The sequence below is a fragment of the Dermochelys coriacea genome, chromosome 1 (assembly GCF_009764565.3).
Source record: "Dermochelys coriacea isolate rDerCor1 chromosome 1, rDerCor1.pri.v4, whole genome shotgun sequence".
Lineage (NCBI taxonomy): Eukaryota > Metazoa > Chordata > Testudines > Dermochelyidae > Dermochelys > Dermochelys coriacea.
Genome location: NC_050068.2, coordinates 67,740,590 through 67,754,170, shown reverse-complemented (window position 1 = coordinate 67,754,170; position 13,581 = coordinate 67,740,590). Strand labels below are relative to the sequence as shown.

At 39.0% G+C, this 13,581-nt stretch overlaps 1 protein-coding gene across 3 annotated transcripts in view; it reads left to right on the top strand.

Moving 5' to 3' along the window:
• DIAPH3 (diaphanous related formin 3) overlaps window positions 1-13,581 on the top strand; it is a 504,954-nt gene that overhangs the window by 379,760 nt on the left and 111,613 nt on the right. For all 3 annotated transcript variants that reach the window (XM_043504572.1, XM_038385982.2, XM_043504573.1), the window contains 2 exons: window positions 11,735-11,830; window positions 12,312-12,371. In XM_043504572.1, the coding sequence (XP_043360507.1) occupies window positions 11,735-11,830; window positions 12,312-12,371 (156 nt within the window). The remainder of the gene's footprint in view (window positions 1-11,734; window positions 11,831-12,311; window positions 12,372-13,581) is intronic.

Below are 13,581 nucleotides of genomic sequence, written 5' to 3'. Positions count from 1 at the left end.
TCCATGCTGACTGTTCCTGATCACTTTCCTCTCCTCTAAGTGCTTCAGGATTGATTCTTTGAGGACCTGCTCCATGATTTTTCCAGGGACTGAGGTGAGGCTGACCGGCCTGTAGTTCCCAGGATCCTCCTTCTTCCCTTTTTTAAAGATGGGCACTACATTAGCCTTTTTCCAGTCATCCGGGACTTCCCCCGTTCGCCACGAGTTTTCAAAGATAATGGCTAAGGGCTCTGCAATCACAGCCGCCAATTCCTTCAGCACTCTCGGATGCAATTCGTCCGGCCCCATGGACTTGTGCACGTCCAGCTTTTCTAAATAGTCCCTAACCACCTCTATCTCTACAGAGGGCTGGCCATCTCTTCCCCATTTTGTGTTGCCCAGCACAGCAGTCTGGGAGCTGACCTTGTTAGTGAAAACAGAGGCAAAAAAAGCATTGAGTACATTAGCTTTTTCCACATCCTCTGTCACTAGCTTGCCTCCCTCATTCAGTAAGGGGCCCACACTTTCCTTGGCTTTCTTCTTGTTGCCAACATACCTGAAGAAACCCTTCTTGTTACTCTTGACATCTCTTGCTAGCTGCAGCTCCAGGTGCGATTTGGCCCTCCTGATATCTTTCCTACATGCCCGAGCAATATTTTTATACTCTTCCCTGGTCATATGTCCAAGCTTCCACTTCTTGTAAGCTTCTTTTTTATGTTTAAGATCCGCTAGGATTTCACCATTAAGCCAAGCTGGTCGCCTGCCATATTTACTATTCTTTCGACTCATCGGGATGGTTTGTCCCTGTAACCTCAACAGGGATTCCTTGAAATACAGCCAGCTCTCCTGGACTCCCTTCCCTTTCATGTTAGTCCCCCAGGGGATCCTGGCCATCTGTTCCCTGAGGGAGTCAAAGTCTGCTTTCCTGAAGTCCAGGGTCCGTATCCTGCTGCTTACCTTTCTTCCCTGCGTCAGGATCCTGAACTCAACCAACTCATGGTCACTGCCTCCCAGATTCCCATCCACTTTTGCTTCCCCCACTAATTCTACCCGGTTTGTGAGCAGCAGGTCAAGAAAAGCGCTCCCCCTAGTTGGCTCCCCTAGCACTTGCACCAGGAAATTGTCCCCTACGCTTTCCAAAAACGTCCTGGATTGTCTATGCACCGCTGTATTGCTCTCCCAGCAGATATCAGGAAAATTAAAGTCACCCATGAGAATCAGGGCATGCGATCTAGTAGCTTCCGTGAGTTGCCGGAAGAAAGCCTCATCCACCTCATCCCCCTGGTCCGGTGGTCTATAGCAGACTCCCACCATGACATCACTCTTGTTGCACACACTTCTAAACTTAATCCAGAGACACTCAGGTTTTTCCACAGTTTCGTACCGGAGCTCTGAGCAGTCATACTGCTCCCTTACATACAGTGCTACTCCCCCACCTTTTCTGCCCTGCCTGTCCTTCCTGAACAGTTTATAACCATCCATGACTGTACTCCAGTCATGTGAGTTATCCCACCAAGTCTCTGTTATTCCAATCACGTCATAATTCCTTGACATCACCAGGACCTCCAGTTCTCCCTGCTTGTTTCCAAGGCTTTGTGCATTTGTATATAAGCACTTGAGATAACCTGTTGATCGCCCCTCATTCCCAGTATGAGGCAGGAGCCCTCCCCTCACAGACCTTCCTGCCTGTGCTTCCTCCCGGTATCCCGCTTTCCCACTTACCTCAGGGCTTTGGTCTCCTTCCCCCGGTGAACCTAGTTTAAAGCCCTCCTCACTAGGTTAGCCAGCCTGCTGGCAAAGATGTTCTTCCCTCTCTTCGTAAGATGGAGCCCGTCTCTGCCCAGCACTCCTCCTTCATGGAACACCATCCCATGGTCAAAGAATCCAAAGCCTTCTCTCCGACACCACCTGCGTAGCCATTCGTTGACCTCCACGATTCGACGGTCCCTACCCAGGCCTTTTCCTTCCACGGGGAGGATGGACGAGAACACCACTTGCGCCTCCAACTCCTTTATCCTTCTTCCCAGAGCCACATAGTCCGCAGTGATCCGCTCAAGGTCATTCTTGGCAGTATCATTGGTGCCCACGTGGAGAAGCAGGAAGGGGTAGCGATCCGAGGGCTTGATGAGTCTCGGCAGTCTCTCCGTCACATCACGAATCTTAGCCCCTGGCAAGCAGCAGACTTCTCGGTTTTCCCGGTCAGGGCGGCAGATAGATGACTCAGTCCCCCGGAGGAGAGAGTCCCCGACCACCACCACCCGCCTTCTCCTCTTGGGAGTGGTGGTCGTGGAACCTCCAACCTCAGGACATCGCATCTCATGCCTCCCAACCAGCGGAGTCTCCTTCCGCTTTCTCCCCCCAGACATATCATCTGGTCCACTCTCCGCATTGGTACCTGTGGAGAGAACACGAAAGCGGTTAGTTACCTGTGTCTGTGTTACTGGAACCCGGACATTCCGCTTATCCATGTCATAGCCAGCTCCTCCTCTTCAGCAGTAAAGGTTTGACCCTAGTATTGAGAGTATTTGCAAGAATATGAGCTGAAGATAGTGCCTGTTCCATTCGTTTTTTTAATGATTGTAATTTAACTCTGTCATTGCATATTTCTCGTTTAAGATCTCTCAGTTCTTTCCAAATTTCAATAGCATCAGAAATAAAACAGTTATTTCCCTGCATTTTGTTCCAGGCTACAGAAATAGGCTTCAGGATACTCAGCATGTGTTCAGCCTTTCTCTTAAGCCCAATGTTGAGAACTTTGGCTGTGACGGTGCCATTTATTTTTTCACGATTTTGTTCACAAACTGTCATCAGATTAGGCCAGTTCTTGATATTGTGCTGAAAACAGTCCACTGCTGAGTTCCATCGCATGTCTTGTGGGAGAGTTAGCTTGGTTCCTCCCACTTTTTTCAGAGCAGCTGCTGCAAAGTGGTGGTTACGGAAGTATTTTGCAATTTTAACAAAATTAGCCCTTCTGGAACACTGAAGTCTTTGTCTCGGAGGTGCATCAAATGAGCACTGCAACCATATGTTATCAGCTTGGGACTCTCTTCTAAATAATTTCTTCTCATCTTGGATATATTTGCAGCATTGTCTGTGACCAAGCTGCATACTAGATATTGGATTTTTTTTTCCACAGTTTGTTATAGCTTTTACTGCTGCTACTTGTAAGTATTCTGCTGTATGTGCATTTCCTGATGTATCAATTGTTTCTGTAAGGAAGACATTCCCTTCTTCTGTTGTCACACAAGCACATACAACAGGATCATTGTGGACATTGGTCCACCCATCAAGACTCAGGTTAACAATTTCACCCTCTTTCATTCTGCTCAATTTGTCTTTCACACACTTAATCCAGCAATTTGCCTGTGCCATCTGGGTGGACTGTATCCTGGTCTTAATGACTGAACCATGTTAATGAAGTGTGGATTCTCAATCATATGGAAAGGAGAGTTTGTTGCATAAACAAACTGGACAATTTTTTTCATCAATTACCTCTTTTTGTAATCTGGTTCTTATCACAAATTTACGTAGGGTTGTTTCTGGATGATGGAGATTTTTTTTTTCTTTTTGCTGCAGGTGACATACTGTGGCTAAGTGACATAGATGATGTGACTGAAACACTGACATTGGCAGATAACTCTGAAAATATAGAAAATGATGCTGATCTTGAAGTTGAATAGTCTTCAGAATCCCGTATGTTGAGTATGGATTCTCCTAAACAAAATAACTCAATGCAGTTATTTAATTATTATTACCATACTGCTCATTTAGTATTACTCATTGCATTCACTGACATTCAGTACTACTTAAAGGTGAAATTGTAGGAGGAAGATCAGCCTATTTCAGCTATTTATTTTTTATCACAACTGCATCTAAAATACTAGTACCATAGAGTAACCACTGTATTTTTTGCTCAAATATGAGAATTCAAGAATAGTCCAGAAGAAAGACAGGAAGTCCTTAAGAAAGAAGTATGAAATAAAAAAGCTTACCAACCTGAAGATCCTGCTGTTCAGACATGTTCCTGTCATCATCTTCAATGCCGCTTCTTTCTGAGAAGGAACACTTCTCATGATGTTGTTTCATTCGGGCAACCAGGCCTTGCATTTCTTTGTTGCACTCTTTGCATTTTGCACACATGCCTGTCTTACCCACAGGTAGCGGAACTTAATTAAAATATTCCCAAACTGGGTCTCTTTTATGGCCTGCTGCCATTATACATTTTCCCTTCTAGTGAGAGAATGGTATGGTAGATCGCAAATTAATGAAGGCTGCACTCAAAAAGTCCTCAAGACTTCTGGAATATGCTGCTCAAACAGTTTCACTTTTGTTACTACTGCCTGTCCCTCTCTTCTCATATTTATCTCCAGACTTCATTTCCTTACCCAGATCTATTCATCCCCCAAGAATCTTCTATTCATTGAACTTTTTGAAACTTTGCACTTTTAGAGAGAAGTAAGTGATTGACTCTGTGTACACAAATTTGCAGAGGGACAATAGGGCTGAGGTTGATTATTTCTCACCTCTATACATCATTTATTTAAAAACATTTTTTGCTGTTAACAAGCATGTTATCTCTGGAGACACAAATCCACAGTTTGAAAACTGCAAAACTAAGCATCTTGGATGGTATCTTCTAGACTGAGCACTGAATCCCATTAACCTAAATAATCTATATAGAAGCCTCTGGAACCCCATAAGATTGGGTCCGTAATCCATGAACTATTGGAACTCATTTACAAAACTTTTCGTAAACATTACATGAGTATATTGTCTCATACTATAGAATTAGAATTTATAATCCCTATTCCAGGATGAGATATCTTTGAGCTAGAATATATCTTAATTAAAACTATCTTTAGATAGGTTTTTTTCTCAAAAAGCATTTTATCAAAAAAAATCCAATTTAAATTAAAAAAAAAAAAATACAGACAGCATCGCCATAGGGACAAACAGTGCATTCTTTAAGAAAGGTGAGACTTTCACTTTCACCTTCTCTTCTGTTACCTGACAATCTCTATTCTGGGAAACAGTTTGGGCAATAACCATGGCAACACAGGAGCATTCACAGAGTCCTTGCAAGATGAGCAGCCAGATCAGCCCTCACTACGCATGGATGTTGTGCAGATAATAGACACTAATGTTAATGTGCCTATGTGCTTCCCTCCTCCCCCCTGCAATCACAGCCATGTGCCTGTGATATGCAGAGAGTTGCCCAAATCTCAACTCCTTTCATGATTACAGCAGGAGCTGTAGCAGTCACATCAGATACCTTGGGTTGCTCCTGATATAGCAAATAGATTAGGACTTGGAGCTGCACTCCTCACGGCCCCTAAACTACCTGCTACCCTGCATGCCCCCTGGATTGTTGAAGGAGGTCATGGAGAGAAGTATTAGTTAGCTGAGATACTTCTGCAGTCACGAGAGCCAGACTGTTATTTTGGAAACATGCAAATAAAGTATGAGGTGTGATCACTGGAAATTATTTTTTGCATAAGGGTATAGAAATAATATTGGAATACTAGACTAATTAATACAGAATGTGAACAGACAGTAAAACAATAATTTGTAATTTTTCATTGCCATTACCATTCCTTTCTCAGTTACTAGTGGTTCTTCCTACTATTTTCATCTCCAGAAATGGAGCACAATTTTAGCAATGTTTGCTGCAGCCTGGATAGTACGTAATTCTTATTAATGCTAGTTCTTGTCCTTTCTTAGCAGCTCCTTTGTGGTTTTGATTTCTTTTGGAGTTGATTTGAACTTTTTGTGTTGCCAGAATAATTTAAATCTGAGGGGAACTTTTTCTGTAAACATTTGACTTAGCTCTCCTACAGAACTTGACTATGGCCTGGTCTACGTCACGAAATTAGACCAGAATAACTATGTTGCTCAGTAATGTGAAAAATTCAGATCCCTAAATGACATAGTTAAACAAACCTAACCCCAGTGTAGACAGCCTTAGGGAGGTGGAGTACCTATGCTGATGGGAGAATCCCTGCTATTGGCATAGGTAGTGTCTTTACTGAAGTGCTGCAGCGTTTTAAGGGTCGACAAACCCTTATACTGGAGAGGTGTTAATGGGACACTTCACTGTGCACATTTTCTTGAAATAAATGTTAAACTACTTATGCTAAACAATCTGTTCCATCTTGTATTTAGGCTTTGTCTACACTGCACTTTTGTAATTAAAACCTTTGTTGCTCAGGAGTATGAAAAAACACATCCCTGAACCACAAAAGTTTTAACGATGAAAAGCGCCGCTCTCCTGGCAATGAAGCTGCACACCCCTCTTCGGGGGTGGCTTTATTTTGTCGCTGGGAGAGCTCTCTCCCTGTAATAAAGAGTGGATATACTGCGCACCTTGCAACAGCGTGGCTGCAGCGGCACAGCACATTGTAAGGTGTGCAGTGTAAAAGCAGCCTTAGGTTGTAAGGCTCTCGGTACCTTTTTCCAGACTTGAAGAGCTTTGTGTATTTGGAAAGCATGTCTTTTCACCAGCAGAAGTTGGTCCAATAAAAGATATTACTTTGCCCACCTTGTTCCCAACAGAACTATAAATCTGCTTAATGTGTCTGCACTCTGTGTTATATTTTTTTTAGCAGTGTCAGAAATTTAGATTTGGGAACTGAACTTCTTTAAATAGTTTAAATAGCTGCCAACTGTACTTCCACCTGAACTTCACTACTATGTTTGTAGTAGATACTAAATCATCAGTCTATTTGACAACAGAGGTTTAACTCATTATGGAACCAGTGTAGTACATTTATTTTCTGTGTAAGACACTGTTAAATTTATTGCCACCGTAATATAAATTACCAACAAAGTAAAATTTTTCTACCTTCTGGGATTTTATAGTTAGGGTTCTAAAACTTATTTTTCACCAACTTTAAAATTAAAAGCTCAGGAATTCTTGTATAAACAATTCTATTAAGGCCAGGGAAATTCAGACTTGATATTAATATAAATGTAGATAAATACTCAGAAGTGCTATATATGAATCCTAAAACCTCATCCAAAAATGAAAACTAAATAAATAAATAAGGTAATAAATGTTAAATGAGTTAAAATGTTAACTTTGTAATTCTGAGGATGGTTTCTGAGAATCCCGATATTTCTTCAGTAAGAGTGCCGTGGCCAGGTATGGTGGGTTTGCTTGGGTGCCCTTGTTTGTGTATCTTGGGAAAGATGTAGAAGGTCCCTTTAGTGGGTTCATAGGGAATGTGTTTGTAGAGTTTCTCTTGGAGTTGTTTGGGAAAGGATTTGATGATATCCTTAAGTTCCTGGGTAAAATGTGATGTGGGAGGTCTTTGAGTTCTTTAGAATAGGTAGTGTTGGAAAGTTCTCAGTTGGCCTCATTAGCATAATCATCTGGGTTGAGGTTTGATCCTGTCAGTTAATTACAGTATAACAAAGAGCTTTATCTAATTGCTATGTCATCAGTTAGATCCCAATGGAAACTGACAGTCTAACTCCCTGGTCTCAGATAAAGTTCTTAACTGCACAGCTGGATTAGGCAATGCTGACAGCACATGTGTTGAATTTTTCCTGAATTGCTGCCCTGAAGTTTGACTAGCATTTCTTGGAAAAGATGTGAAGGATTTTGAAGATAGCAGGATATAGACACAACACCTTAAATGAGGAAAAATATTTCTAGGGCCACATTATTAGATTCTATTTGTTTGGTAAAGTGAAATTCTGTCATCCTTAATGAAAAGAAGTACTTGTGACACCTTAGAGACTAACAAATTTATTTGATCTTATGCTCAAATAAATTTGTTAGTCTCTAAGGTGCCACAAGTCCTCCTTTTCTTTTTGCGAATACAGACTAACACGGCTGCTACTCTGAAACCTATCATCCTTAATGTGACTCAGCATGGTTTTTACTGTTTTTTGTGGGAAGGTGGGAAAGCATTTTTTAAAGTGAAAAGTCATATCTCTGTCCACAAGTAATCTTATAACAACATAATACTTTCCTGTTCAAACGTATTCAAAATGATATATGGGATAACAATATGCCAGTGCTTTAAGACTGTTTAGCTGAATCATTTTATATCTTGAATCACTGATATTTGAGTAGTCATTGGTTAATCCTAAATTTGCTCATTTCAGGTCAGCAGTTTATATACATGATCTGTAGTTATGAGTGTAGGAAGCGTTATGATGTAATACAGGGTTTATAACAATCATATTCTTCTATTCCTGCTGATGGAGAACTAATATTTCTAGTATATTTCTGTTTAAGATTTTTAATGCCCTTATTTTAAACATATTTATTTTGTATCTCTCCTGCCAAATTTGGTTGCATAAATGTAGGTCCTTAAATCTGTATTTAGGCACCTACATACTAATTTACTTGCCTACGTTCATGTGAAGGCCTTTAAATCGGCACTTACAATAGGTGCCAAAATAGAAATGTGGTTTCTAATTATAGACACAGCAATTTGAAAATTTAGCTCTTACTCTGTGTTTTGGATGGAGAAAATTAACTATCAGGTAATTTATGTGTAATGATTATTAACCTAGTTTTATGACTATATCCATATGAAAGGAAAAATTACTAGAAAAGTTGAGTTTTAAAAACATGAACACAATAGGTTTCGTTTTCTAATATGAAGCCTTGATCTGTAGCCTAATTTGTAAATACAGTATATTGCATGCAAGTGTGAAAAATGGATAGTACCCTCAAATGGCATTAATAATTACACTTCAAAAGGTTATTTTTCCTTTTAATTACATTATTCCTATTCAATTATTTAAAGTCTCTATTCTGTATTTGTATAGTGTAGTAGATTATGCTGCTCTTTAATACTTTCTGAATTAAGTATCAAGTCTGTAAAGGTCTTGAAAAGGTAAATGGGCGGGGTGGGGGTGTTTGTGAGAGAGATCATAAAAGACAAGGACAGAAGCTACATTGAAATGAGTATGAAAGCAACACTTCCTGCCTCTGCCAGGCCCCTGATCAAGATGGACAGGCAGAATGGGCTTTTCTCTGTCTGTGCATGATGTTAGAAAAGGGTGGGGGCTTCGTTAGACTATGCAGAATTCTGAGATGAATAAGGAAGTTTTTGGGATTGCCATGTTAATTATAATGGGCCTAGTGGGTTATACAAGTCATCCTAAATGCATGTCAAGAAAACCTATATACCACTCATCATCATTTATATATGCCACATACAGGAATTTTTAATATTTAATACTTTTTAATATTTTTAAATGTTTTAGCTAGTCTTATAAATATTTGTTACTTCTCTTTTCATATCCCTCTGCCTGTAAAGATAGGATCCCTTATTACCTGTGAACCTTGCAAATGAAGAAGAAAATTGTAACTAATAAAGCTATAGAAATAACTAAATAACTTCCCCAGAAATAATAATTCCACAGTTTTAAGGATCAGTATCTTAGGTCCGTAACAAGTGCTATACTGTAAGGAAGCGATGGAAATCTTTGTTTCTAGCCCTAAACAGACATGTAGTACTGGGTATTAAGCCTACCGCAGCTGAATAGTGCCTGTCCTGTCCTTCAGACCAGTGTAACTTTGGAGGGAATGTCCGCATTTGGGAAAAAGGGAAACTAATCTCGCACAGCTATTTGAAGTTACAAGTAGTCTTACAAAAGATTTCTTAATGCACAAAATGCAGGTGAAAGGCCCAGTAGTGCAAAATAAATGCAATTAATTGTGTAGCTGCAGAAATTAAGTTATTAATCTGATTGATCTTTGGCCCCGTATTAATATTACGTGTATTGTGGTACCACAGAGAATTTTTAAGTGACAAGAATATTTGTGAAGGAATTGATTTACATTTGAAATGGGTTTGATTGAAGCAGTGACTATTTTACCTAGCTGCAAGGCTGGAAAACTAACATTTTATATCTCCTATTTTTATTTTTAAATGTATGATTTTTTTTAAATTAGAGAAGTAGTGATTGTACCTTTGTATCAGGAAAAGTTATATTTAGGAAGGTATTTTTGTTTGTTTTTGAAGATTTTTGGTGGGATAGAGAGGATATTAAAGTTTGGGCTAGGTTAGAATCTAGGATGCCAGACATCATGATGATGACGATACCTAGCTTTTAGATAGCATTTTTCATATGTATATCTCAGCTCACCAACTCATGTGTCCTCCTTAGTTCTTAGGCTTCTCTCTTCTGTTTGCTGGAATGCAACCCCAAACAACTTATCTCTTGGAACCAGACATTTTTGTTCATGCCCTTCAAACTGAGTGGAGATAACAGAATTCAGTGGCTAGACATTGGATCTAGACGTATTCGTAGTTAGGCACACATTTTTATCAGTTGGGTTAATTATTCTTTGGAACAATTTAGTAAAAATTGTGTTGGATTCTCCATCACTGACAATTTTTAAATCAAGAGTGGATGTTTTTCTAATAGATATGCTCTAGGAATTATTTTGGGGAAGTTCTATGGTCTGTGTTATACAGAAGGTCAGATTAGATTACGGTCCCTTCTGGCCTTGGAGCATATGAATATAGGAATAAAAGATTTGGCCCATTTTTTAGTTTGAGGAATGGCACGGTTTCTTGTAGCTTTCATCTTAGATGACTTGAGTGACATTCCTATTTCCAACCTGGTGTCTCAAGTAAGATACCTCTGACATTTCTCTACTTTATGCTTCTCCATTTTCACTGATAATCCAGCCTTCTGAATTTGGTGAAATACTGCCTTCACACGGGCAAGATGTGCCTCTCATATTTGAATGTCTATGGCAGTATCATTTAGCTGTTCCAGGGCAAACTCACTCATTCCTAGAGGTTTCCAAGTAAAGTGGAGGTTGCAGCAGATGGCTTTCAGTCATTAACCTGACAGCTCTTTAGACCAGTTGGTTTGCTCTGATGTTGTAAACTTGACACTGAAGGTCAAAATTGCTCTAATCATGAATGTATTTGATAATATGAGCAAGCTTATTCATGGTACTGTTGGTATAAATGCATGTACACAAATAATGAATAACCTCATTTATGGTAACATTTATACTTATCTCATGGGACAGTGTTTTTGTGTCTAATATGATAAGTAGAAATACTCTAAATTTAGTAAATTATTTAATATGGACCACAGTTTATTAAGCGAGAGAGCGAAGCTGGTTTCTGTACATTATGTATGAACATGTTCATTATAGTCCATGTTAACTCTAGCCCAGTGTTATTCTATTGGCTTCAGGTAGAGAAATGATTTTTGCTTGATTTTATAGAACAGTGACTCAAATGATCGTTTTTGTCTAATGTGATGAATCTTTTTTGGGGAGACAGGTTCTCAAAAGTCTACAAAGAAATACATTTTTTTGCTATCAGTTCAGACAACAGAATTTTAATAACAAATGTGTTCTAAACAACTAGTTGATTTTAGGCGAGGAGCTTATTCACTAAAAGTAACCACTTTCTGCAAGTGAAATGTGTGATTCACAATGGGTTGTGGTTTCATACAAGGTACAAAGACACACACGTAAATAGAACCATATTCCATTTGAAGGTAGTATTGAATGTCACTATAGAAAGCAGTGGTGTGAAGTGAATCAAATAAAGTTTGGTCCACTTTACTGAACAGCAGTTCAAACGCTAATGAAACTGATTTCATTATGAGAGCTGATTTATGGGCAAGTAAAAGGCTTGTCTATGTTTGAAATTGCTAATTTTAGTAATGGCACAAGGCTTTTTTTTCACACTCTCATGTATGCTTTGACCTTGCTGTGGTAACCCTGAGGGTCTGATGGAATTCCCTCCATCTCTTTTCACAGAGGGTGATGAGACAGGAGTGATGGATAGCCTGCTGGAGGCCTTGCAGTCAGGTGCTGCTTTCCGAGACTGGAGAAAACGGACACCAAGGCCTAAAGGTGAATATTATACCTGTTCATGTTACTTTCTAAGGAATTATGGCATAGAAGGACATTTTTGCTTAAAAAATGTATCATGAGTACAGTGTGCTGCAGGCTAGAATTCCTTAGAGTCCCAGCAGCACGCGTAATCCTCTCCTTGCAATGACAAATTTCACAGAAATGCTCATTCCAGTTGGCTGATGTCAGTACCTGTTTGCAAATCAATGTACTGAACTTAACACAGCCTGATTGTTATGACAAGACTCTTCGATAGAAACATATGCACCATATCTCTTTTGGGTTTATAGTAGCATAATTAAATGGGAAGAAAAAGTCGTAACATTCTCCATTGAGTCAGATATTTTACTGGTATTTAACACTGCTTTGTTCCCAGAAATATTTAACCTGAAGGGGAAAAGATCTACCTGGCAATATGGTTACACCTCTGAAAGTTAATGGATGATTGTATTATGTTTCTTTTGTTCTCTTGCTTTTACAGATATACTGCAAAATCTCAGCCCAACCAATCAGAGGCCTGTTCTGAAAGCTTGTAACCATGGTAATAAATCATATTCATAAATTGCATGTTCTTCTTATCTCAGCTTAGCCTGTTGATCTGTGTTTTCTGAAGACTGCTATGATAGTCCTGGTTTTCTATATCATTTGAATAGTGAAATAAAGTATTGGGACATAGTTGTTAAAGGATTACCTGCCTCTCGTATGTTGCATCCCTAAACTATCTTTTCAGGGTACTTTGCTGAGCTAGGATAGCCTTTGCTGGGTTTTTTTATTTTAATTTTAGTTTTGTTTGCAGATATAGCATTTAAATAACCCAAGAAACTGTTAGTTTCCGCCCCATGTCTCCCATGGATTATGAGCTGTGTTATAGAAGTGGACTCTAGGGACACATACTTTAATCACAGCAAAATATTTATAATGTTGAATTAGAGATTCATTGGTATTTACTCCATTTCTTTTCATTTGGCATTTTTCTTGATAAGTAGAATTGCAGCTGGAGTTGCAAAGGGTCAGCAGGGAGTATCATACAGTACTGTGTATTAATCTAGTGACATAAGTGGTGTTGTATTAGCATGATGAGAGCAATTAACAAATCATTTCACAGAAGATCTTATGATCGAATACTGCTCCTAATTTTGGCCCTGATCCTATAACCACATAAACTCCATACATGAATAGTCTCATTGAATTTAGTGGACTACTCACATGCATAAAGTTAAGATCAGGATCAGGGCCTTTGTTTCTAATGTGTGACTTGTATGTTGGATAACCTACAAAATAATGTTATGTTAGCTGTGTTATTAAGGATGAGAAGGCCAGACTCTCCTGTATTCAGTTACTGAAAACTAGTCCTCTCAAAATGAAGTTTGCATACTTAGTATCCAGTTGGAAGTAAATTTTTCAACAACGTTTGCCTTGACCACTTTTGAGTTGGTAAAATGTTTGTCGCTTTTGGGTGAACAAATAGTTAAAAAAATATTGCAAATGGAGATGCCATTTGTGCTTCTGAGGGACTAATCACTCTGCCTGATTTGTTAGTTAAGTATTTTTGGTTTTCTTAAATAGTTGTAACAGAAAAGGATATAATGAATGCAAAATATAGATATTGTTTATAGCATTGTTGAACTAACATGCTGAGAGTCAATTACAAAATTGCTACAGTTCACCATACTTTTATTTGAATTTTAATTTGTATATATCTGTGTCCAATAATGGATATGTTCAATATTGCTATTTTTATCGGCCAGTTC